Source organism: Malaya genurostris, chromosome 1 (genome assembly GCF_030247185.1).
Source record: "Malaya genurostris strain Urasoe2022 chromosome 1, Malgen_1.1, whole genome shotgun sequence".
In the NCBI taxonomy this organism is placed as follows: domain Eukaryota; kingdom Metazoa; phylum Arthropoda; class Insecta; order Diptera; family Culicidae; genus Malaya; species Malaya genurostris.
This window is the reverse complement of record NC_080570.1, coordinates 165,232,155-165,257,002: the sequence shown is the minus strand read 5'-3', so window position 1 is coordinate 165,257,002 and position 24,848 is coordinate 165,232,155. Positions and strand designations below refer to the sequence as shown.

Below are 24,848 nucleotides of genomic sequence, written 5' to 3'. Positions count from 1 at the left end.
GAAATGTTTCTTTTATAGTGCAATCAGTTGAAACTGACCTTTAATTTATATTATTCCAATTTGAAAAAATTCGTCTAATCTTGGTTGATTTATATAATTGAAAGCTAAAGAAATGACATACGTTGCCTCATTTTCACTAGTCTTTTGAAAAAGAGGGGATTTCGTTCACTTCACTTTTACACTGGCACATCTATAATAAGAGCGATAAATGCAATAATATCAGTGTCAATCGGGTTACGTGCCTTTAAAACGTCGTGTATCGTAAGCTAATTTTCTATACCTTTTATGTTCTTTTTAATTTTGTTACGCTTAAATGCCATTATCACAGTCGCAAACTGGTAAAAATTTTAAATTCCATCTTCTAGTGTTAATCGAAATAACTTAAGTTAGTGCTTTTCAATTTGAGTGTGTAGCGCAAGCCGGTTGACATTTCGAGCACCCCTACGGCAGCTGTCAGTTTTCTCCGCCCGCACTCAAAACGTCATCGATCGCCGCATCGTCGTAGTGAAAAATTACGAAAACAATCGGCAAAAAGTGCGTAAGTCACGCGAGTAATACGCAAAATTGTGCAAATTCGGTTGGGAAGTATGCGATTTTAATAAACCACACGATGGCAACTTCGTTCTGTGGAAAACGTCTACTTTTGACGCGCTTCAATCTGTTGGCAAACCAGAAGCGCCACGGTTATATTGTGCTGTAAGTATAATCGTAATTCCCAGTCCGGCGTCATTGAAGGTCATTCCTGTCTCCTTTTGTTTTGTGCAGTGTCCCGGAAATCGGTGAAGACTTACCGGAACGGAATCCTCTGACCAAAACAGAAAATGGTTTACCGGAGTTCAACAGTGTAACGATCGAGCGATGCGTCGGAACGATTGGCCAGCAGACGGCGGGCGTGGAGCGTTCGGTAAAGGCCATAGAGGAGAAGATTACTGCTGCTGCCGCTGCCGATGGTGCACCGGGATTGGATCCGATAAAGGATATATTTGTTCCGATCGAGACGGTGTCAGTGCCACTGGAAACCACTTGGGGTGTAGCAAAAACGCTTTATCTGGGGAACAGTTCCAAGATGCCGACCAAAAGTTACATGACCATCCACGAACGGGCCAGAAGTGCCAGAAGCCGCAAATTTAACAGTTTACCAATTTATCGTGCTTTGAAAGCGGTCGAGAGTGCCGCTGACAAACGAAAATATTCATCCGAAGAGAAACGGTGAGTTGCGTGTGTTTTTTTTTCTAGTCGAGAAATGAAAATGTTTTTGTTTTTCATCGATTTTAGATTGATTAATAAATATTTGCTGGAATCGAAACTGAATGGAATTGAAGTGACGGATTCGGGTCAAGATGAATTGAAGGAAATTTTGATAAACTTAGGAAAAGAACGGTCCAAATTTCACGGCAAACGAGAAGTTGCAGTAAAAAAATTCACTCACATTGTCAAGGATGCTGAGATAATGCAAGAATTCCCTCCTTCCCTACTTCAGGCGTTGGCCATTGATCAAGCGCAAGTCGTTAAAGGACCCTGGAAGATCACACTGCAACCGTTTGTGGTTCAAAATTTCCTAGAATACTGCCCGGATCGGACCCAAAGGTGGAACCTTTGGCAGGCTGATACTCGAAAATGCTCAAACTTTTCCGGCAAAGGACTGGAAAACAGTACCCACCTGGAAACGATCCGGTCACTGAGAAAGCGTCAAGCCAAACTACTGGGATTCGAAAGCTTTGCGCATATGTCGATGCAAACGAAAATGGTCGGTTCGGTAGAGCAGCTTCAGGGCACTTTAGACGAACTGCTGCGCTATGCACGGCCAGCTTTGGACGATGAAATGGCTGCCCTGGAACAGTTTGCCGGGGAGAATGGCTACAAAGGGGTTCTGGATGTTTACGACGTGCCGTACTGGAAGCGAAGACAGCTGAGCGAATTGCATCAATACGACAAAGAAGCACTGAGAGAATATTTCCCGATGCCGAAAGTTTTGAGTGGATTGTTTCTGCTATCGGAAGCACTGTTCGGTATTAGAATTGTCGAACGGTCCGGCGTAGATACGTGGCATGAGGATGTTAGATTTTACGATATTTTCGATTCGGAGAAGGGCGCCGAACCGATTGCGGGATTCTACACGGATCTGTACTCTCGGGAAGACGAGAAAATATCGGTCGCCGGCAACAACGGATGGATGGTGGGAATCGTAAACAGAAGTGTGGTTGCAGGAGAGAAACCGCTGGCGGCACTAATCTGCAATTTTCCTGCCCCATTGTATGGCAAACCATCGCTGCTGACGTTGGACGATGTGCAGATACTGTTCCATAAGTTTGGTCACGCCCTCCAGCACATGCTCACCGAAACACACTACAGCGAAGTGGCCGGACTGTCCAACGTCGAATGGGATGCCGTTGAAATATCTGGTTTCGTGTTGACTAGTCTGCTACGTGATTCCGATGTGATTCGTTCGATCAGCAGCCATTATGGATCGGGGGAAACTCTTCCGGATGCGTTGATTCAGTCTATTCAGAAACGTTGCACGCATCTCGCTGGATATGACCTTTGCCGGGAACTTTACTTTGCCAATCTTGATTTGGAACTGCACCTACGAACCGATTACTGGTTGGACATAGTGAAGAAACTTTATCCACTGTATCACACTTTCCCACTGGACAAGAAAGACTCTCATCCCTGTTCGATGACCACCATTTTTTCCGGTGATTGGGGTGCGGCTTACTACAGTCGCCTCTGGTCCCGGATGGTGGCAGCCGATGTTTACAAAGCATTTGCCGATGCTAAAAATAAGAACCAGGAAGCAGAGGTCGGTCGTAGATTCCGGGATACATTTTTGGCACGGGGTGGTGGCTGTCATCCGTCGGAAGTTTTCCGACAATTCCGTGGAAGAGACCCGGCACCGAAAGCATTACTGCAGGAACTTGGTATCTACCAACCGGCGCACGCACCCGTACCGAAACCGAAGGAAGAATAATAGTCTATTGTGTTGATTGATTGAATGTTATTGAAAAAAAAAAACAGGTTAATAAATATTCAACCGTGCTGTTACTCCGATTCAGTATCACATTCGTCCAGTTTTCGTTGAAGCATTTGCGTTTCCCGGCGAAGTTCGTCGTTTTGTGGATCCAACTTGGCGGCAGCAACCAGTTCTTCGAAACCCTGCCGCAGGAATCCTAACTTGGCAAGTGCAGCTCCCCGACGTGCCAGGCAAGCAACGCGAGCTTTTCGATTAGCTTCGATTGGCGGGATCAGCAGTTCCAGTGCCGTGGAACAATCTTCCGCCTAGAAACAAACGTTATTTCGATTGTCCAGTTTTGTTTTTTTTTTTCGATGATTCCCAGTTTACTTACACATCGTTGATAGTTTTCCAGTGCAAAATGTGCTGCCGACCGGTTCAAAAACAACGAATAGTACTCCTTATTCAACCGAATGCCTGTTGTGTAAGCGGAAATTGCGGCCAGATAATTCCGTTGCTGGAAAAAGCTGTCCCCTTTCTGTTTCAACCATTCCGGATTACGTTCCTCGGGTCGCAGATCGTCATCGATGAAACCGACCGCTTTCTTGGCGGCAGCTTGTTTCATTATCCACTGCTGTTCGTCATGTTCCATCGATTCCCGCTTGGGCGTCACGAAATTTCGCTTACTAAAACTTACGGTCACGGTTCCACACTGTCGAATCGATGGCAGCTCCTGGCTGGGTTCCGATTTCGGCCGGGGCTTTTTGAATTCCTTCGGTCGAGGAGTGTCCATCCGTTTCATCTCCCGTTGTTTACTGTCTTCCAGCAACTTTTCGATCTCCGTCCGGGTGTTGCCATCTCTTTCAATCTGCCTCGAAACTTCCTCCCGCTTATTTTGATCTCGTGCAATCGACCGTTGTTTTACCTTCTCCTCCAAACGTTTCCGATGCCCGGCGAGTAGTTCTTCCTTCCGGAGGATTCTTTCGCTATTCGTACATTCAAGTTCCAACTGGTCCCACTGGAGGCCGATTTCAGTTTTGCGCAAAGAAAAAATAACCTCATTTTCCAACAACAAACAACGGCTTTCTTCTTCGACGACGGGATGCAGCAGCAACGCTTCCCAGTAGTAGGGAGCTTTGTTAATTTTCAGTAACTGCACACTGGTGAAGACCTCCTCCCGTCGCAGATGGTTCTCCGGGAATGACACTCGAATGGTTACCTGTTCCGAGTCTTGACTCCAGCTGAAGTTTTTCAATATTACAGGCATGTTGACTTTTCCTTTCCAATTGACTAAACAATTTCGCACGTTGCCTTGGTAACCCCGCCATGCGTGTTAACGATTGAAATTTTCACACGTGTTTGAGTGTGTGTGTGAATGAATGAATGAAACCTTTATTGACAAAGTGCGATTTGAAATCGAATTATAACTTTATTACATCGTTTAACGTTGTGCTTAATTCCCGTGTCTAAGCATTTTCGAAGCTTAAACCGATTGTAGAATATCACTAACATTAGGCTAGAAAATTATTCGAACGAAACAGAAAGAAAAGAAACAACTCAAAGCAATTAGCACCAAGCAAACTAAGCTAATCCGGTTGAACGGGTGAAATCCGCTCCCAGGGTCAAGGGTCAATAGTACAGGTCCTTCCAACTTTTGAACTGATCCCAAAAGGTCAAATTCAAAATCGTGTGCGGAGCGATTCGCCAATAGTTCGGAACGAATCCTTTGTACAGGCCGTGCAGACCTTCGGCGTTCAGCGTTTTCCGGAAACAGTCCCAGACGCTGCGATACAGTAAACCCTTGCCACGGCTGTCCACTCCTGGATGTTTGGTTGTGCGAGAAGAAAAAGGAATAGACGTCAAATGTTTTGTAGGATTGATATTTTTCTGTGGATTTTTAGACCAAATCCAAGTCCAAGTTCTAGGCCAAGTCGAAGTCCTAGTAAAAGTTCTAGTCCAAGTCGAAGTCCTAGTCCAAGTCCTAGTCCAAGTCCTAGTCCAAGTCCAAGTCCTAGTCCAAGTCCAAGTCCAAGGCCAAGTCCAAGTCCTAGTTCAAGTCTTAGTCCAAGTCCTAGTCCTAGTCCAAGTCCAAGTCCGAGTCCAAGTCCAAGTCCAAGTCCAAGTCCAAGTCCAAATACAAGTTCAAGTGCAAATTGGAAAATTGTCAAGTTGTAGTATTCTAGGATGCTTCGATGAGATCCTAGAAATAATTCTTCAAACAAACATCCATACCTTGATTGAACAGCCGGGTCGCGATCACATCGAACGGTGACATAAACACGCAGCAGAAGAACCCACTGAACATGCTGGCGGCGGACGCCGTCAGAATGACCGACTGCTGGAATATTTCGAACTGCAAGAAAAACTCTTTGAACGTTGAAAAGGTCGCCAGTTGAGCCGATGATCCGATGGCGGTCCGGGTCACAATACCCGGATATCCTCGCCACAGTCCTTTCAGCCCCTGCGTCCGATAGATCCCGCTGAGTGCGTCGAGCGTTCCGGTGTGGTTATGCTGATAGCCGACGGCGTATCTTCCGTGGGACGTAGCTTGAATCTGGGTCTTAACCATATACAACGGACAGGAGAAGGTCACACCGATCACTCCACTGATGCCACCCCAGTAAATCGAGTACAGCAGCGTACCGAATTTACTGTCGCCACGGGTCCATCCGTAGTTCTCCGCCGTCTGGTAGATCCCGAGTCGGATGCTGTTCATCGTGAACTGGAATGCCAGAGCTGAAACGAGCCCCTTCTGGAGACCGGCTACCCCTTCTGCTTTGAGAATCGACTCGATCGATTTGGTGATCGATCGGTAGGGATTCCGCTGCAGTTCGGCCGCATCCACTAGCTCTCCCTGCAGTTGCTGGCGCGTTTTGATCACATCGAACGGATTGCTGAACACTCCGGCACAGGTCGCTGCACAGCCACCCAGCAGGAAGTCCATTCCTGACCACTGCTGCAGATGATCGCTTTGACCGTCCTGTTCCTGTCGCAATATAAGAAAGGTACAGTAAATTTCAAGTCACCACTACTGTCAAAAATTATGTAATTTTTCATTTTTCGATTGCAATATGCAGTTTTCCGTTGTGAACCGGCAGTTTTTTTTTCGTTTTCTTCTCTCACATACACTTGATTCTAAAGCGTCAGATTTGCGGTTTCACCTGCCTCTGTCTGGTTCTGAAGCTAGAAGATAGTCAACCAGAGACACTAGAAACTAAGCCTCATTCGTTTCGTACTGCTACTGCTACCAGAAATCAACACTACTCTGAACTACAACAGCCAGAGAGATGCACAGTCTATTTTTGCTACCATCACCATCGCCACCCTTCCTCCTCCATCACATAAGCGAAAAGTGCAGTCACGTTTGCCAAATCGTTCAAATCGCGATTTTCTTCCTTCCACCATGATTCTACACAATACCAACGATCGCAACGAAACTCTCCCTCTGCTTGCGATCATGCAATTTGCTCTCTCTCTCGCCCTCTCGTCGAACTGCGGGAGCAAAACAAGTAGGCCACGATTAAACATGTTTGCTATGGTTAAGCAGCCCTTACACGAGACAATATTATTGTCAATACAAGGAGTATTGACAATACTTTTGATCGTGTAATGGAAACTTCATTGGATTGACGAAAATATTGTCAAAAAATCAAAACTGCTCATCAATCCGACAATACTTTCTCTCCAGAGAAGAAACTATCAAATATGTGCAATGAACTCTCCTCTCAATGTTTCAATGTTCCGTTGCAATATTTGAAGCTTCAAACGCTTGATTTGTTCGAAAAATGCGGACTCAAGTTACCAAATCAATTGGATTGACGGTATTGACAATACTTTGGATTGACAATAATATTGTCACGTGTAAGGGCTGCTTTATGGCTTACCATTTCCCGGTCTTGTATCGAACAATATGAACTATGCCATAGCTTGAAACTCCAGGCTCACTAGATCATTTCAAATCAATTGTCTATCAATTCACGAATGGCGAGATTTCATTTAAGAAAGATATCTTTTCTTATGTTGTCTCTGTTGACAGTTGAGAAAAACTATCAGCTGACTTTGCAAAAAAAAAACATTAGCAGCGAACATGCGCAGTTCAGCGATTGTCAGTTTGTCGTTAGGATAGGTAATTTTCAAACAAGTTACAGTAAATCACCATGCGTTTCCTTTGGCCCTACGGAACGAGGGGAGCTATCGTTCTACGTTTAGTACTTAGTTTCGTCGGAGAGCAAATTCGTCCCCAGGGATAAGGAAAACAAACCGTTGTTTACGATCGCAACTGTGGCCGGATGAACCGTAAAACGCCCCCGTCCAGCTTCGAATGATGCACATTTTACTCAAACGAAATCGTCGTCACCGCCTTCTTGCCTCCGGCGGCGGCATCGAAGCAGGCGAGTTTGCCTGCCATAAACATTCGAGGGGTTCGTTAGAGGCTTGAGTTACTGTTTTTTTTCTCTCTCGGTTCTTCTTCGCTTTTTCTTTGTCGCTTGATCCCCAAGTCACATCTGGTCGCAGCGGGTTTTCTGCGTTTACTCATATGGGAATGATTTAAAACTGCCTTAGTAAAATTTTTCGGATCTCTCGCAGGGTGGAGTCAGTCCGAACAACACCTTATCCCGTTTGGTTGTTATATTAATAGAATCAAAAGTGAAAATGACTCTGCAAATGGGGTTTTTTATTGCTTCAAAATCGATGCTTAATGTCAGTGGAACTCGCCCGAAAGTGTAACGGCTTGTTCGAACCGATTTTGATTCTAGGAATGAAAATTTCCCCATTTAAAAACGCTATCGAATACTGGTTGACACTTTCTATATGAATCCAGAGAAAATTTTTGTTCTAGATTAAAAAATAAGAGTCGAAGTTGGGAAACAAAAAGATATTTCATAATTATCTATCCTTGGGATTGCAATAGCAGTTCGGTTGGAAGTGTATGTAGAAGAATTAAGAATTCAGTATAAAAGTATAAACAAGTGGGTGGCTAACGTCAGAGACTGAACCGGATTGATAAGAATACGAATAACATTGGCTTGCTGAAAATGAAACAGTGCGATTTCAATTCTGACGCACGACAAATACAAATAAATTGGGGCTCAATGAATGATATATAATACTAATTAGTCCAATATCAAATATGATAACACACAACGAAAGTTTAGGAAATAATAAATAATATTAATAAACATCTAAACTAGAGTTGTTATAAAAACCAGTGGAAATATTCTGATACCTTTTATCTAGAACTTAGAATCATAACCTCTACTATAAATATAATACAGTTTTGTGCTTGTTGTTAATTGTACAGTAGCTCATTAGTTTATGAAACTGGAGCTTGGAGATGCAGATTACTTTAAGCAATTTACTTAAGAAAGGATACGAAATTATTTTCTGCCTATAAGTAAACAAAAACCTCTAAGTAGTTTTATTATTTCAAAAACTTGTGCACCTGTACCTCAATCCATTCGACGAGCTTCTCAAGGTTTTTGTTTCGTTTGGCTAATAAAAAGACACTTACTGAAACTTTCAATAACTGTTTGACAGTTAGTCTTCACGACAGAAGACTACAGAAGTTCGGTTATTAGAAGATACTTGAAAACTGGCATAAAACTGATTGTAAAATAAATTTCATGTAACGAAGTATCGGTGATTTCCATTGATTTTCATTGATGATTCAATTAATATTGTGCCGAACAGTGGAGTGTTTTTTTTTCATGCATAACCGAAGCAGAACTGCTACTGAATGAAATGCAATGCGTGAAGCAATGATCAAAACTGATTCAAACCTGATTTTCTCAGAAACGGTGACGAATATCAAAAAACCCAACTGACAATCTCTTAGAAAATTAGTTTAGATTATTCTGTGAAAATTTCAGAATGATTCATTGACTTTAGCGGTCGAGAAAGTCTTTTTTCTAAAGGAAGAATTGCATAGCTGAAAACGGCAACTTTCAACTTGTTCATTGAATATCTCGCCTTCAAAAGCATGGATCAAAAATCTATCCTGACAATGTCTAGATAATTTAGTTTAGATGCGATTAGTGCATAAAAACATACACGTTGTCGCGATGAAAATGAAGGGAAAGTTATTTTTGTAAAGGTAAGTCGATTTCTATGGCTGCTTTCTTGGATTTTATGTGATGTAGTCAAATTTGTAACCGGAAATATCAAAACTTTCTTGGCCACCCGGCCACATCGAGAGTCATTTTGCACATTTGCGAGAGAGCATGAAGAGAAATGTAATACGCACAGCGAGCCACGTGGTTTTACGCGACCTACTGGTCTCAGCCCTTAAGTTGAATGTTTCTGAATGTATTGGTAGTAAAATTAGAAGACTGAATTACGTGTTTTGTTTTGAATTTTTTGACGCCCGGCCCGGTATAATTAAAATTGAGGCATTTTTAAGTTCAATACTCATGGTTTATAATCAGGAATAGTTAGTGCCTGTTTTACTAACGAACGAAACGTGGCCGCAAACCCACTGCAAATATTCCGTGTTTCTATTTGTCGGTTTTACACGATACGCTTCATGCGACTCAATTTTTACGTGCCTTCTTTTGGCACTGAATTTCACCCTAACACTCGTTCATGCCAAACATTTTAGAATAGTTTTTTCAATTTTGAGTTATTTGTGGTTTTCTCATATTACTGAACATTTTATCATAAATTGCTGAACATTCACTTTATTGAGTTCTACCCATTCTGGTACAGAGTGCAGTCTAAAAAGGCGCATAGTAAAGTAAAGGCGTGTTCACGACAAAAACTTAGTACTGATAGCTCAAAGAAGTCATCCTGGACCTCTTCTGTTTCTGTTTTACGCGTAACGAAATTAGTATTCGCTTTGAAATTCACCAAAACCCTCGCACGACGATGATTTGAAGTTGTTTCATGAAAAATTGAAGCTAAAATGATGCTCAATCTCTTCAACAACAACAACTGAATACTTTCGGGAATCGATGTCAGGTCTAGAGAATAATTCCAAAACTTTTATTTTTTAGTCGCAAGCGGAAGCAACAGTGAAATGAAAATGGTATTGCAAAATCGATTCTACGCTCTCATGCTCATTTTAACCCTCCTGAATGGATAGAATGTTTCAAATTAAAAAAAAACATACACTGAGGTCTCTTTTTAACCGCGTAACTTCGGAAATCCGCGTAAAAAAACCTCCAAACTAAAGAAAAAAAATTGTTTTATGCCAAATATATTAGAAATGCATGAAACATCCAGATCTGGTGTAATCTAAAAAATTTTTTTTTGTAAAAATCGACTTTGGGACATTTCTATTCTATTATTCTAATCCACCTAGTGGTGTAACGATGCCATTCTCTTATTACTTATACTTTCATAAACTACTACTATGAACGTACGAGACACCGTCAGCACGATGGCACCGAAAACCGGTAGAAAGGCAGCCAAAAAGTCCAGCAAGGCCCGTTCAAAGCACTTTTCAGTGCTAAAGATAATCATAAAGAACTAGTTGAATTTTGTCGCTTTCCTACCATTTTCTGAGCAACTGTTGCCGAAACAAGACACACACGAGAACCATCTTAGATCTTGTTGATTGTGACAAATTAAGGCACTTTTAGTGCCACAGATAATCATTAAGAGTTAATTAAACTTTCAATATTTCCTATCAAAAGATTCATCAATATATAATCTATATAATTATATTAATACATTTCAGACCAGGCCATTGCAATTGTCTCGTACTGAAATTTCGAAAAGAATCAGATATCTTCGAACTTCATAGCTTCAATAAAAATAAACTACAAATTTGTCGTACCTAGCCTCCTATATTGGCAAATAAAAAAGGAATTGTTTCAAGTTTGGAATATATAGTTGTAGAATAGTAGCTGTTTAATGTAACTAAACTGTACTTTAATGTAGGTGCATCGCTTCAAACTCTATTAGTGAAAAAGGGAAAAGCATACAATTCATACAATCAGTCAACTAACTGATATTCGAAAAAGTGATGGGAGCGTGCCAGTTTTTTCGTATTCACGACATCCAGTTATGTCTCTGACATTACCCACCCGCCTTTTTCACCCTTTTAATTGCGTTTCCGGCTTAGGATCCAATGATTGTTGATTCTGGCGACTCTGAACCTTAAGTTTCCGTACATTCCTCGGCGATTTAAATGTCGTTCGCAAGATCGTATTTGTATAAAATACAAGTGCATATTTTCTTAAATATTTATTGCTCTTGAATTTGCAATGCATAAAAAACTGTTCGTAAAGTTATTGTGCTTCGAATATGCTCTTTTCAATTCGATTTCGTACATTATTTATGGGGCACGTTCCAAAAAAATGAATGGATTTTATTGTACAAAGGCCAAATCGACGGTGATCTCCCCGATGAGCACCTTCTCTTTTCTGTACAGGAGAAATCATGATCTTTTCTGAATTTTTTTACGCAGGTTTTATTTCTTATATTTTGAGGTGAGATTGTGAATTTTCACTTTAATTTTTACGATTCCTACAAATAAAACCCTGTTTTGCTAAGTTCATTTCATTTCAGTTCATTCCAGGCGGTTATGTTTAGGGATATCGGGTTTTTCTAATTACTCGATTATTCAATAATCGAGTATAATCTTCAAACTATTCGATTAAATTTTACTCGATTATATGGGTTATTAATCGATTACTTGATTACTTGATCGATATTACGACATCCCTAGTTTTGGTTGACAGCTATTTTTTAATGTGACACTTGGTTTTTAATCTCGATTGTCACTCCGTTCATTTGTAATTCTCGTCTTTTTACTGACTTGAAGTACGGTTTCTGGTCCTTGATTTTTGCCTTTGGGTTTTCGATCTTGAATGACAGTTACATACATTTTTGTCGTGAATACGACTTACTTTACTATGGGGCGCCTTTTCAAAATTTACCCTCTGAGAGAGTGATAAGTTTTTGATCGTGAATATCTCATGTTATATCTAATGAATCAACATAATTCTTGCTACATGCCATCGGAAATATGATCACAATTTTATGATAAAACTTTCAGTTGTGTGACATATTCTTAAATAGTTCACAATTAAACTTTTCTGAAATGTTTGGTATAAACGAGTATCAAAGAGGATAATTCATATGGCGCGTTTGCCTTTCTCGTATTTTGAAAGCTCATAGCTCAGTGATCTGTAGAAGGATTTATATAATCTAACTACCAATAGAATCGAAAATATTCAACTTGAACGTGTATTACAACAATATTGAAGTTTTTCAATAGTACACTATTGAAAAACCTGTTTGATTTAACCCATGACAGCACCAGCCAATCAGAACGCGAGATGTCTGTATCTATACAAGAGCATCCATATAAAAGTTGAATGGTTCACTTTTCCTATCATTTGCTGAGCAACTCTTCCCGAAACAAGACACACGACAGCAACATCGAGGACCTGTCGTCTCATTGTTTCCCGATATGAATGCACGAGACACCGTCAGCACAATGCCACCGAAAAAGGCAGCCAAAAAGTCCAGCAAGGCCCATTACCGAAACAAGACACACACGAGAACCATCTCAGATCTCAATATTTCCTACCAAAAGATTCATCAAGATGGGAGTTAAAATAATTTGCACCGTCACTAACACATTCAATTACGAACGGCAATGCGAAAGCGAAAGTGATGATTTTGAGCACATCTTTATACTAGTTTACAAATATGCCGTGCGAAACAGATTTGCCACAGATCAATATGTATTTTTGTCGCGATTACTTTAGTATGCGGCCGAAAACAAAAATTGTTAGAACAAATGTTTCCACTTGATTTGCACATTCTACTTTCCAGGCGTATCAGAACTGGCTAAACTTAAAACAATTCTAAATATTTCTTTATCACAGTGATGTGGTCATCCTGAAAAGGACGGGGTTTTCAACGGATGGCCAGCTGCAGATGGCGAGGGATGATTTTCGTTTTCGTTGTCATGGGCAGCGTTACCGGTCAACTCCAACACTTCGGCAACCAAGTACTCCATCACTGCCGCCAGATAGACCGGTGCACCGGCACCGACACGCTCGGCGTAGTTCCCCTTCCGAGGCAAACGATGGATTCTGCCGCCAACTGGGCACTTCAGACCAGCACGGTTTGAGCGGGACTTTGCCTTGCCCTTAATTGTTCCTCCACAGCTCGACGACCCATTCAGTATTACTGGCTGCCGCTCTGCTAACTCTCTCTTTTATATCGTTTCACTGTTTCCCGTTCTGCGTATAGGAAAGGAATTCTAACAAATGGGACGTCTTACCGTGCTACCACTAGCACGTATAAAAGGAAATGTGATGTGAGAAATAGCGTCATTTAAGTTAAAGCAGCTACTCTGTACGTACGAGACACCGTCAGAACGATGGCTCCGAAGACAGGTAGAAAAGCAGATTTGTACCGTCACTAACACATTCAATTACGAACGGCAATGCGAAAGCGAAAATGATGATGTTGAACACATCTTTATACTAGTATGGGGTCGTGTGAAAATATGCCTTGCGAAACAGGGTTGCCATATATACAGATCAATCTGTATTATCATTATTATTATTATTATTATTATCATTATTATTATTATCATTATTATTATTATTATTAGAATCACTCTTGCATACCGAAGATCGTAGATACATTTCAGACCAGGCCATTGCAATTGTCTCGTACTGAAATTTCGAGAAGAATCAGATATCTTCGAACTTCATAGCTTCAATAAAAATAAACTACAAATTTGTCGTACCTAGCTTCCTATATTAGCAAATTAAAAAGGAATTGTTTCAAGTTTGGAATATATAGTTGTAGAATAGTAGCTGTTTAATGTAACTAAACTGTACTTTAATGTAGGTGCATCGCTTCAAACTCTATTAGTGAAAAAAAGGAAAGCTTGCACAATTCATACAATCAATCAACTAACTGATATTCGGAAAAGTGATGGGAGCGTGTCAGTTTTTTCGTATTCACGACATCCAGTTATGTCTCTGACATTACTCACCCGCCTTTTTCTCCCGTTTTTCAGAACATTTGATTAAAGTGTTTTGCTTGACATTTGGTGCTTTGGAAGTTTGAACTGTCGATCAGGTTCGCAAAACTTATTCAAGCTTACGATTGGTTTCTTCCATGTGATTGCTCGTTATACGTTCGGTGCGATTATTTTGGATAGAGCATTTCTATTCAAGTCGTCTTCTTCGGATTTGACAATCGTTTAAGCTACTCCTAACATAGTGAACTGACTGTGTCAATTAGGTACTCCTCAAAATAATCGTTTGAAATGAGTTCCCTTTCATCTGACTTTTTTTTTGTTTTCGCTGTGTTTACCACCACAATCTTCCGGTGACAGGTGAAATAAACAATTTCATGACATGACTACACTTCGGTTCGGTTCCATTCTTTCGGAAAACATCTCACACCGGCAACACCCCCCGTCACTGCAGCACAGCAGAATACACGGTGATTGGAAAGGACACCCGGCCGTCTACTCGTCGCGGAGACATGCAACATGTGCACCTCACCTTGGAACGTCTGCACAAAAACGCACGACTCGGCGGTCGTTTCTGCCGGGGGAGCATCGTTCCCATACGGGGACTGAGTATCGGTCAAAGAAAAACCATTCGGGGCACACTCACCGGCATCCAGTTTCGGGCTGAGACCGGCACTCTCACCAATTCTCTCACTCGGTGTGCTCGCAATCAGTCGAAAACGCTCAATAACTGCAGAACGCGAGAGAAGCGCCGTTTTCTGGTTGTCCTGGCAACACAGGAAGGCACTCGAAATAGTCAAACATCGGCTCTCGATAAGCTGCCCTTACACGTGACAATATTATTGTCAATACAAGGAGTATTGACAATACTTTTGATCGTGTAATGGAAACTTCATTGGATTGACGAAAATATTGTCAAAAAAATCAAAACTGCTCATCAATCCAACAATACTTTCTTTCCAGAGAGAAACTGTTAAATATGTGCAATAATCTCTTATCTCTATATTTTAATATTCATTTGCAATATTTTAAGCTCCAAACGCTTGATTTTCTCGAAAAATGCGGACTCCAGTTACCAAGTCAATTGGATTGACGGTATTGACAATACTTTGGATTGACAATAACATTGTCACGTGTAAGGGCTGCTATAGACAGGCTTTTTTTTGTGGCTCTAATTGTCGCGGGGTGAGAACAGTTGTTGCGTTTCCCGTGTATATTCCGTCGTCGTCGACTGGTCAAGCAAAAGGCAACAAGTTTGAACCTCTTCTTCGGTTGAACCGACTCCATACATCATCATCATCCATGGTAACCATGGCACTGAGTTTTTTTTTGTTTCCTGCTGAGGCATGCTTTGATGTGGTCACTTTGATCACCTGCCGTTGGTGAAGCCGATGTTTCGGTTGGTCTCAAGGACTGCGGTTTCATTACACAAATTGGTCAGCAGCATACAGAGTTTTTCAAATATACAATTTTATTATTGATTGAAATGCGGAACGTTCTTGAGTTTCAACATGTAAAGTGATAAATCAAGCCGGAACAAGCCAAATTCGAGACGCCGCCGCCGGTGTACGCTCCCGTTAAGTTATAAATAAAACTAGCTTATTAATAATATTTCAATTTTTCGCTTTCCCACTCTTGAATATTGACGTCGAGGAGCTACATATGTGATGCTGTGTGAGAAAGTAGAACGGTGATCTATCGTGTCGCACTATTAATGAGCAGTCAAACATAAAACCTGAGGAGACCCCGTTTCTTTTGAACATCAAAACCGATGATAGATGCTTGGTACAATTCATCCACATGACACATTTGGCTTTCGTCAACCTCAAAACAACATTTCTGCTCCAAACGTTCAGAGTTAGCATCAATGTTGCTTGAGACAGAAGTATCATGGATCGTGTGAACCAGCTTAAAACAATTTCACGACCAATCGGTATTCGATCGCAGTTGGCGTTGATGAGTGACGCATCGTTCCGCTTGTAATAGAGTCGTGTTTAACTGCGAACTTTAATGGAATGCACAACGTGATACGGGATGAAATGACTTGAAAAATTAAAAAGAATAATTTTTCTAGTTCTGATTGGCTTTGCCAAACGCGCGATGGTTGCGAATTACTTTCAACCATTTAATTTGGCGAGGATAAATCGATGACGTCAAAACCGAAAATGATTAAATCATACATAGTAAAAATTACAACATTTTCAGGTGCTGCAAGTGCACAACAAATGTTAAACAAAGCTCTTAATAATATGCCAAAATGCAATAAATATCTGTATAGAATCTTCAGTACGACCTAAGAGCTAATGTCGAGTTCTCCATGTCTACTTTCTTTTTCAATAATTACGAAATTTTCCTGTAGTTTCTTGGTAGTTCCTTCAGTGCAGATTAAAAGATGATATAGGGTAACAGAGGTATTTTGGCCACTTCATATATTTTGGCCCACCTAACAATCTTTATGGATTTAATCGATGTTAGATAACCATGTTGCATCCATTTGAAGTAAATTACATTAGATAACCTATTGCGGAAGGATTTTTCAAAGATATTACAACATTTGGTGTATATTTTTACAAAGTGGGCCAAAATAAAATCAATCCTAAAGTGGGCCAAAATACCTCTGTTACCCTAGTTTTAGTTATTTTTATCTGCAAATAGTTAGAGAAAAGAGCTCGAAGACGTCTTCGAAGCCGTGAGTTGGCACGATTTTTTCGTGCCTGTGGTGTTTGGCTTATAGATGATTTTTTTTCCGCAAAAATTGCTTTTCGTCGGTTACGTCACTTATACCATTATATCTATAAAACTGTAAGAGACAGCCAATTGATCATCGAATTGAATTCACAACCAAAAAATAATTTTCAAACAAATCTAAGCTCGGTGCAGCCGTCACCAATCAAATGGAAAAAATAAGTTTGTTTTGTCGGTTACGTTTCTAATACCATTATATCTATGAAACCGGAAGTGACAGCCAAATGATCATCGAGTTTGATCCACTACCCAATAGTAGCTTTCAAAAGTTAGTTAAAGTTGGTTCAGCTATTCCCGAGAAAATTGAGCGGAGAGAAAAGTCTTGTACACAAACCCAGAGACGTTTTCCGACCTTGTCGAGGTGAGTCGATTAGTGTATAACTGTTGGGGTCTCCGAAGCATCAATCAAATTAAGGGGTTTCTATAGAGAAAGCACAAAATTATTAATTTTTGGGAAATGAAACATGAAAAATTGATATTTGATAAGTTGGAGAATAGAAATACGAGAAATCTAAGAATCTGAAATGAAAAAGAAATAGTTTGATTGAAAACTGGAAAATGATTTTCAATTTGTTGTAATAGTTAAAAACAAATTAACAATTGGAAAGAAGGAGCATCGAAGGCATTGAAAATTTTACAAATTATAGTACCAAATATATGAGATAAGAAAGTTGGAAGCATCCTAAAAAAGACTGTTAGAAATAGAGGAATTGAAAAATTGAAAACAATAATATTCCTAATTGAAAAAGTCCAGAATTATTAATTGTAAGATTCAATAAGCGAAAAATTGGAAAAAATGGTGAAATGTAAAATTAAAATTGTAATTGTATATTATACAAAAAAAAAAGAAAATAAGAAGATTGAGAATTGAGAAATTGGAGAGTAGGAAATGAAAATCTTAAAAATAAATAAACGAAAATTAGAAAATCGCACACTGTAACATTAAAAACATTAATAATATTGAAAAAGTTAATAAATGAGCCCAACAAAAACAAATTTAACAACAACAACAAAAAAAAACAATAAAATCAGAATATTGGAAAATTGCAGTTTTAATAATTGTAAAATTCAATAAACGGGAAATTGGAAATTTACCGAAATAAAAAATGGGTGAAATTTCAAATTAAAACAAAAAAAAAAGCTCGGGAAATGGGAAATGTTTAAAAAGAAATTGGATAAATTGGAGGGTAAAAAAAGTAGAAAACTTTTAAATCTAAAAACAGGAAAATATAACATTGCAAACTGTAACAGTAAAAATATGATTGTCAAATAAAAATTTTAAATGATAGAAAAATACAAAAATTAGAAAGTGTAAAATCGAAAAATTTTAAAAATTTAAAAAAGAAAATTGATAAATTAGGAGTTGAAAAAATCAACAGAAAATTGCAACTCTGATTAATCGTAAAATGGGATGGTTTTAAAAAAAATTGAAAAAAGCAAAATTGAGAAATTGGAGAGCAGGGAGTTTTAAAATCTAAATAAAAAAAAATGGAAAATCGAAAACTGTAAAATTAAAAACATTAGGAATATTAATAAAGTAACAAAAATGAGCCCAACAAAACAAAATTTAACAAAAAACAGTAAAAGGAGAATATTGGAAAATTGCAGATTTGATAACTGTAGAGTGAATGAACGAAATGAAATTGGAAATTTACCGAAATAGAAAGTGGGTGGATTTTCCAATTAAAATTCTACAAATAACTTAAAGTAAGCAAATCGCAAGATTGGAAAGCAAAAATAAGGAAATTTAAAATTTAAAGAATAGAAATATCGGAGAATTGGAAAATTTATAGGACGAAGATCACTTTAGAATTGATTATTACATAATGAAAATCCTGGAGAATTGTAAATTTAAAATGTGTGAAAGGTAGAAAATCGAAAAATTGATAAAAATAATGAATGAAAGAAAAAAAACATCAACAGAACATGGCAACTCTGATTGATCTGAAAATGAGAAAGTTTAAAAAAGAAAATTGAAAAATACGACAAGATAGAGAATTGGGACATTTGTGAGTTGGAACACTAGAATGCTTTAAAATCTAAAAATAGAAAATCGCAAAATGTAAAACTAAAAACATTAGGAATGTTGATAAAGAGAATAAATGAATCTAACAAAAACAAATTTAACAGAAAAAAAAGGCGGGTGAGTAATGTCAGAGACATAACTGGATGTCGTGAATACGAAAAAACTGACACGCTCCCATCACTTTTCCGAATATCAGTTAGTTGATTGATTGTATGAATTGTGCAAGCTTTCCTTTTTTTCACTAATAGAGTTTGAAGCGATGCACCTACATTAAAGTACAGTTTAGTTACATTAAACAGCTACTATTCTACAACTATATATTCCAAACTTGAAACAATTCCTTTTTAATTTGCTAATATAGGAAGCTAGGTACGACAAATTTGTAGTTTATTTTTATTGAAGCTATGAAGTTCGAAGATATCTGATTCTTCTCGAAATTTCAGTACGAGACAATTGCAATGGCCTGGTCTGAAATGTATCTACGATCTTCGGTATGCAAGAGTGATTCTAATAATAATAATAATAATAATGATAATACAGATTGATCTGTATATATGGCAACCCTGTTTCGCAAGGCATATTTTCACACGACCCCATACTAGTATAAAGATGTGTTCAACATCATCATTTTCGCTTTCGCATTGCCGTTCGTAATTGAATGTGTTAGTGACGGTACAAATCTGCTTTTCTACCTGTCTTCGGAGCCATCGTTCTGACGGTGTCTCGTACGTACAGAGTAGCTGCTTTAACTTAAATGACGCTATTTCTCACATCACATTTCCTTTTATACGTGCTAGTGGTAGCACGGTAAGACGTCCCATTTGTTAGAATTCCTTTCCTATACGCAGAACGGGAAACAGTGAAACGATATAAAAGAGAGAGTTAGCAGAGCGGCAGCCAGGATTCTAAGTCTTGCTTTTGAGCAGTTCGGACGTGTTTATTTCGGTAGAGTTAAAATTCGATTCTATAGACGAGCGCTTTGAAGAAAATGTCGCTTAAAGCGACCAATCGTGACAGAGTGAATAGGAGGGAGCGTTCCGGTCATCCCGACCGAAAACGGAAGAAATCTACGGATTCCAGCAAATCGCTTGCCAGCCATGTGTCGGTGGCTACGATGAACTCGTTTGCGTCGCTAGACGCTGACTACAATCCAGATGCTGATCCGGATAATATGGATGATCCCAATTGGAAAACAGTGACCAAGAAGATAAAAGTTAAACTTCCGCCTTTGATGGTTGTCAATGCGGAGTATCACTCGTTGAGAAAGGCATTGCACTCGTTAAAAGTCAATCCAACGTTCAAACTTTGCAGTTTTGGGACCAAGCTGCTTTGTCACTCGCAAGAAGAATACGATACAATCACGAAATTTCTCCAGGAAACAAAGGCTGAGTATTTTACTCATGACAAACCGAGTGAAAAACCGTACAAAGTGGTGCTAAGAGGACTCCCGTTAGTCAGCGAAGAGTCACTGATGGACACCTTAACGAAGCTTAAAAAACCGGCTCTGGCAATTAATCGAATGAAACGCCGAGAGGAAGATAAACACACATACAGAGATGCTTTATACTTGATTCACTTCAAGAAAGGCACTACCACATTGAAACAGCTAAAAGAGTTGAAGGCCATCGATCACGTTATCGTGAAGTGGGAACCGTACCGTAACAAGCGCAGGGATTTAACACACTGCACGAAATGCTTACACTTCGGGCATGGTGCTCGAAATTGCCACATGGTTAGCCGCTGTAATCGATGTGGATCAAATCATGCAACCGACGAGTGCGCTGTAGAAGAGGAATCTACCCCCCGCTGTGCAAACTGTGCTGGGCCTCACGAAGCAACCGAACGAATTTGCCCGAAACGTGCCGAGTTTCTTAAAATAAGAAAACAAGCTGTTTCAAAACAACAACCGGTGAAGAAGAAGGTTCTTCCTGTACCACCATTGGACCCAGTAAATTTCCCCAATCTACCGGATCCACTTCCCCCGCCACCTGGTTTCAAATCCGATAATGGCCCTCGTGTAAACTGCGCTCCACTATTCACTTCGGTGGAGCTGATGAAAATTTTCGTCGACATGAGCTCTGCGCTCCGTGGTTGCAAGACGAAAAGTGAGCAAATTCAAGTGCTCGGTACCTTCATCATCCAGTACGGTGTGTGAGAGGCTAAAAATAGTGAACTGGAATGCCTGCTCAGTGCATTCAAAACGTCTGGAACTTCTGGATTTCCTGAAAACACAGAGTGCTGACTTATGTCTTATCACGGAAACTCATTTGACACCCAACATTTCATTCTGTTTACCGAACTACGTTGTTATTCGTTTGGATCGAACCCACTCTAGGGGAGGTGGTGTTGCGGTAGCTGTCAGACGAGGACTGAAGTTTGCTGTTCTGCCTAGTTTTGGTACAAAACTCATCGAGTCACTAGGCGTGGAATTGAAAACATCATCTGGTAACATCAGTGTCATTGTCGCCTACTGTCCCAAGCAAACCACCAGACGGGATGGTAGTTCGGCAATGTTGAAACAAGATTTGACCAGACTCATCCGAGGACAGTCCAAGTTCATAATTGGAGGCGATTTGAACGCTCGACATGAGATCTGGGGAAACAGGAGGCGAAACCAGAATGGAATGGTCCTTGCTGAACACTTTGAAGGTGGCCAATACAACATCATCGCATCGGACTGCCCAACACGACTCTCACGTTCAGGGGTCCATTCCATACTGGACATCTTCATCTCCGACATCGCCATCAACAGCTCCCCGGTCGTCTACAGCGAGCTATCGTCTGACCACTATCCGGTGGTGTTGACGATAGGCTCTTCAGCCGAGACAGCACCAGCATCTCAACGCAGAAACTACCATCGGGTCGACTGGGAGCAGTACCAACACATCATCAACGAGAACATCGACGTCGATCTGCCGCTGGGTTGCCCGGTGGAAATCGACTCAGCGCTTTCATCAATTCAACAAGCGATTGCTGTAGCCAGGGACAGAATAATTCCATTGGAAAGTAGGGTGAGTACCTCTCTCCAAATAGACAGTATAACTAAAAATATCATCCGTCTCCGAAATATCTTTCGGAGACAATATCAAAGAACAGGTGATCCTCATAAGAAGATCACCTTTAATCATCTAACTAGGGTAATCCAGGAGAGGATGAAAGATCTACGGAACAAAGACTTTCAACGAACTCTTCAACAAATAACTCCCCTTTCCAAGCCCTTCTGGTCTTTGGCAAAGGTGTTGAAGAAAAAAGGCGGGTGAGTAATGTCAGAGACATAACTGGATGTCGTGAATACGAAAAAACTGACACGCTCCCATCACTTTTCCGAATATCAGTTAGTTGATTGATTGTATGAATTGTGCAAGCTTTCCTTTTTTTCACTAATAGAGTTTGAAGCGATGCACCTACATTAAAGTACAGTTTAGTTACATTAAACAGCTACTATTCTACAACTATATATTCCAAACTTGAAACAATTCCTTTTTAATTTGCTAATATAGGAAGCTAGGTACGACAAATTTGTAGTTTATTTTTATTGAAGCTATGAAGTTCGAAGATATCTGATTCTTCTCGAAATTTCAGTACGAGACAATTGCAATGGCCTGGTCTGAAATGTATCTACGATCTTCGGTATGCAAGAGTGATTCTAATAATAATAATAATAATGATAATAATAATAATGATAATAATAATAATAATAATAATGATAATACAGATTGATCTGTATATATGGCAACCCTGTTTCGCAAGGCATATTTTCACACGACCCCATACTAGTATAAAGATGTGTTCAACATCATCATTTTCGCTTTCGCATTGCCGTTCGTAATTGAATGTGTTAGTGACGGTACAAATCTGCTTTTCTACCTGTCTTCGGAGCCATCGTTCTGACGGTGTCTCGTACGTACAGAGTAGCTGCTTTAACTTAAATGACGCTATTTCTCACATCACATTTCCTTTTATACGTGCTAGTGGTAGCACGGTAAGACGTCCCATTTGTTAGAATTCCTTTCCTATACGCAGAACGGGAAACAGTGAAACGATATAAAAGAGAGAGTTAGCAGAGCGGCAGCCAGTAATACTGAATGGGTCGTCGAGCTGTGGAGGAACAATTAAGGGCAAGGCAAAGTCCCGCTCAAACCGTGCTGGTCTGAAGTGCCCAGTTGGCGGCAGAATCCATCGTTTGCCTCGGAAGGGGAACTACGCCGAGCGTGTCGGTGCCGGTGCACCGGTCTATCTGGCGGCAGTGATGGAGTACTTGGTTGCCGAAGTGTTGGAGTTGACCGGTAACGCTGCCCATGACAACGAAAACGAAAATCATCCCTCGCCATCTGCAGCTGGCCATCCGTTGAAAACCCCGTCCTTTTCAGGATGACCACATCACTGTGATAAAGAAATATTTAGAATTGCTTTAAGTTTAGCCAGTTCTGATACGCCTGGAAAGTAGAATGTGCAAATCAAGTGGAAACATTTGTTCTAACAATTTTTGTTTTCGGCCGCATACTAAAGTAATCGCGACAAAAATACATATTGATCTGTGGCAAATCTGTTTCGCACGGCATATTTGTAAACTAGTATAAAGATGTGTTCAAAATCATCACTTTCGCTTTCGCATTGCCGTTCGTAATTGAATGTGTTAGTGACGGTGCAAATTATTTTAACTCCCATCTTGATGAATCTTTTGGTAGGAAATATTGAGATCTGAGATGGTTCTCGTGTGTGTCTTGTTTCGGTAATGGGCCTTGCTGGACTTTTTGGCTGCCTTTTTCGGTGGCATTGTGCTGACGGTGTCTCGTGCATTCATATCGGGAAACAATGAGACGACAGGTCCTCGATGTTGCTGTCGTGTGTCTTGTTTCGGGAAGAGTTGCTCAGCAAATGATAGGAAAAGTGAACCATTCAACTTTTATATGGATGCTCTTGTATAGATACAGACATCTCGCGTTCTGATTGGCTGGTGCTGTCATGGGTTAAATCAAACAGGTTTTTCAATAGTGTACTATTGAAAAACTTCAATATTGTTGTAATACACGTTCAAGTTGAATATTTTCGATTCTATTGGTAGTTAGATTATATAAATCCTTCTACAGATCACTGAGCTATGAGCTTTCAAAACACGAGAAAGGCAAACGCGCCATATGAATTATCCTCTTTGATACTCGTTTATACCAAACATTTCAGAAAAGTTTAATTGTGAACTATTTAAGAATATGTCACACAACTGAAAGTTTTATCATAAAATTGTGATCATATTTCCGATGGCATGTAGCAAGAATTATGTTGATTCATTAGATATAACATGAGATATTCACGATCAAAAACTTATCACTCTCTCAGAGGGTAAATTTTGAAAAGGCGCCCCATAGTAAAGTAAGTCGTATTCACGACAAAAACACATAACACTCAAAGTATTAGAAAATTATGCATCGAAAAAGTATGTTTTGCCTTTCTCATATAGAAAGGCTATGCAATCACTGTGAAAACCGACTTTTGAACCCAGACCCGAAAGGCCGAAAACAATTTCAGGGTTTACATTTCTTTCGGTATGAAATCGGTACCCTAGACGATTAGTTCTAAAGTAGTAGTAAATGGAACTAGTTAAATAAATCATTGCTCTATTTGAAATACTGAATGTTATTGGTAGATTATCTGAATCAAAGTCTGTTCGAGTAATTGCACAAGTAGCAAACATTGTTCCTGTTTTGTATTTCCTAACTCTTCCCGCAACGATTGTGTGATTGGAGAAGCGTACTTTGCTTGTATGATGTGCAACAAATTTCTTGTTTGATATGTTTTACAGCAGTAATATTTGTTGATAGAAAACTGGATATGAAACTGTTCAAATAAATATATTAGTCAATTAACAAAACCGATCTGGAACATAATCCTTTCTCGTTTTTGGGTTGGTTTCACCAGCAGTAATATGAATTATGTTCACATTTGTTACAAAAAAACACGTGAAATCACTTGTCTAACATATTCAACAAAATAACCGTTCTGTAGCAATTATGAAACATGCCAATTTAAACAAGTTCCAATTGCTATTTGGGTAGGTAAACACACTACAAATGTTAAATTGATTTGCTAGAACCAGATCAACTGTAGAAGGATTTTTTATATAAAATAAACTAGTTGGGCTGTTTGGAAATAAAACTTGATGAGTGACGCATCGTTCC

At 39.7% G+C, this 24,848-nt stretch overlaps 3 protein-coding genes across 6 annotated transcripts; 1 reads left to right on the top strand and 2 right to left on the bottom strand.

The window, feature by feature from the left end:
* The first annotated feature begins 455 nt into the window (after positions 1-455).
* LOC131426664 (uncharacterized) lies at positions 456-3,042 on the top strand. The gene is made up of 3 exons (XM_058589548.1): positions 456-696; positions 766-1,209; positions 1,276-3,042. The coding sequence occupies exons 1-3, from the start codon at positions 611-613 to the stop codon at positions 2,966-2,968; spliced, it is 2,223 nt and encodes a 740-aa protein (XP_058445531.1). The 5' UTR covers positions 456-610; the 3' UTR covers positions 2,969-3,042.
* On the bottom strand, positions 2,976-4,217 carry LOC131426665 (dynein axonemal assembly factor 4-like). Its single transcript, XM_058589549.1, has 2 exons — positions 3,345-4,217; positions 2,976-3,276 (listed from the first exon to the last, which is right to left on the bottom strand). The coding sequence occupies exons 1-2, from the start codon at positions 4,215-4,217 to the stop codon at positions 3,040-3,042; spliced, it is 1,110 nt and encodes a 369-aa protein (XP_058445532.1). The 3' UTR covers positions 2,976-3,039.
* Positions 4,218-4,359: 142 nt separating this feature from the next.
* LOC131426666 (solute carrier family 25 member 35-like) lies at positions 4,360-6,994 on the bottom strand. 4 transcript variants are annotated; one of them, XM_058589551.1, is made up of 4 exons: positions 6,835-6,994; positions 6,078-6,442; positions 5,183-5,936; positions 4,360-4,770 (listed from the first exon to the last, which is right to left on the bottom strand). In XM_058589551.1, exons 3-4 carry the CDS (start codon positions 5,892-5,894, stop codon positions 4,580-4,582), a joined length of 903 nt encoding a protein of 300 aa, XP_058445534.1. In that variant the 5' UTR covers positions 5,895-5,936; positions 6,078-6,442; positions 6,835-6,994; the 3' UTR covers positions 4,360-4,579. The 4 variants fall into 4 exon arrangements, with proteins under 4 accessions (XP_058445534.1, XP_058445536.1, XP_058445535.1 ...); XM_058589553.1 differs by having other exon boundaries at positions 6,112-6,442; XM_058589552.1 differs by having other exon boundaries at positions 6,116-6,442.
* Positions 6,995-24,848: the final 17,854 nt, after the last annotated feature.

Coding starts and splice junctions, on each gene's coding strand:
- LOC131426666 (XM_058589550.1), bottom strand. Junction 4,771..5,182: donor GACCCGGCTGTTCAATCAAG/GTATGGATGTTT, acceptor CCAAACATCCAG/GAGTGGACAGCCGTGGCAAG.
- LOC131426664 (XM_058589548.1), top strand. CDS start 611: ATGGCAACTTCGTTCTGTGGAAAACGTCTACTTTTGACGCGCTTCAAT. Junction 697..765: donor CGCCACGGTTATATTGTGCT/GTAAGTATAATC, acceptor TGTTTTGTGCAG/TGTCCCGGAAATCGGTGAAG. Junction 1,210..1,275: donor TATTCATCCGAAGAGAAACG/GTGAGTTGCGTG, acceptor CATCGATTTTAG/ATTGATTAATAAATATTTGC.
- LOC131426665 (XM_058589549.1), bottom strand. CDS start 4,217: ATGCCTGTAATATTGAAAAACTTCAGCTGGAGTCAAGACTCGGAACAG. Junction 3,277..3,344: donor TGGAAAACTATCAACGATGT/GTAAGTAAACTG, acceptor GTTTGTTTCTAG/GCGGAAGATTGTTCCACGGC.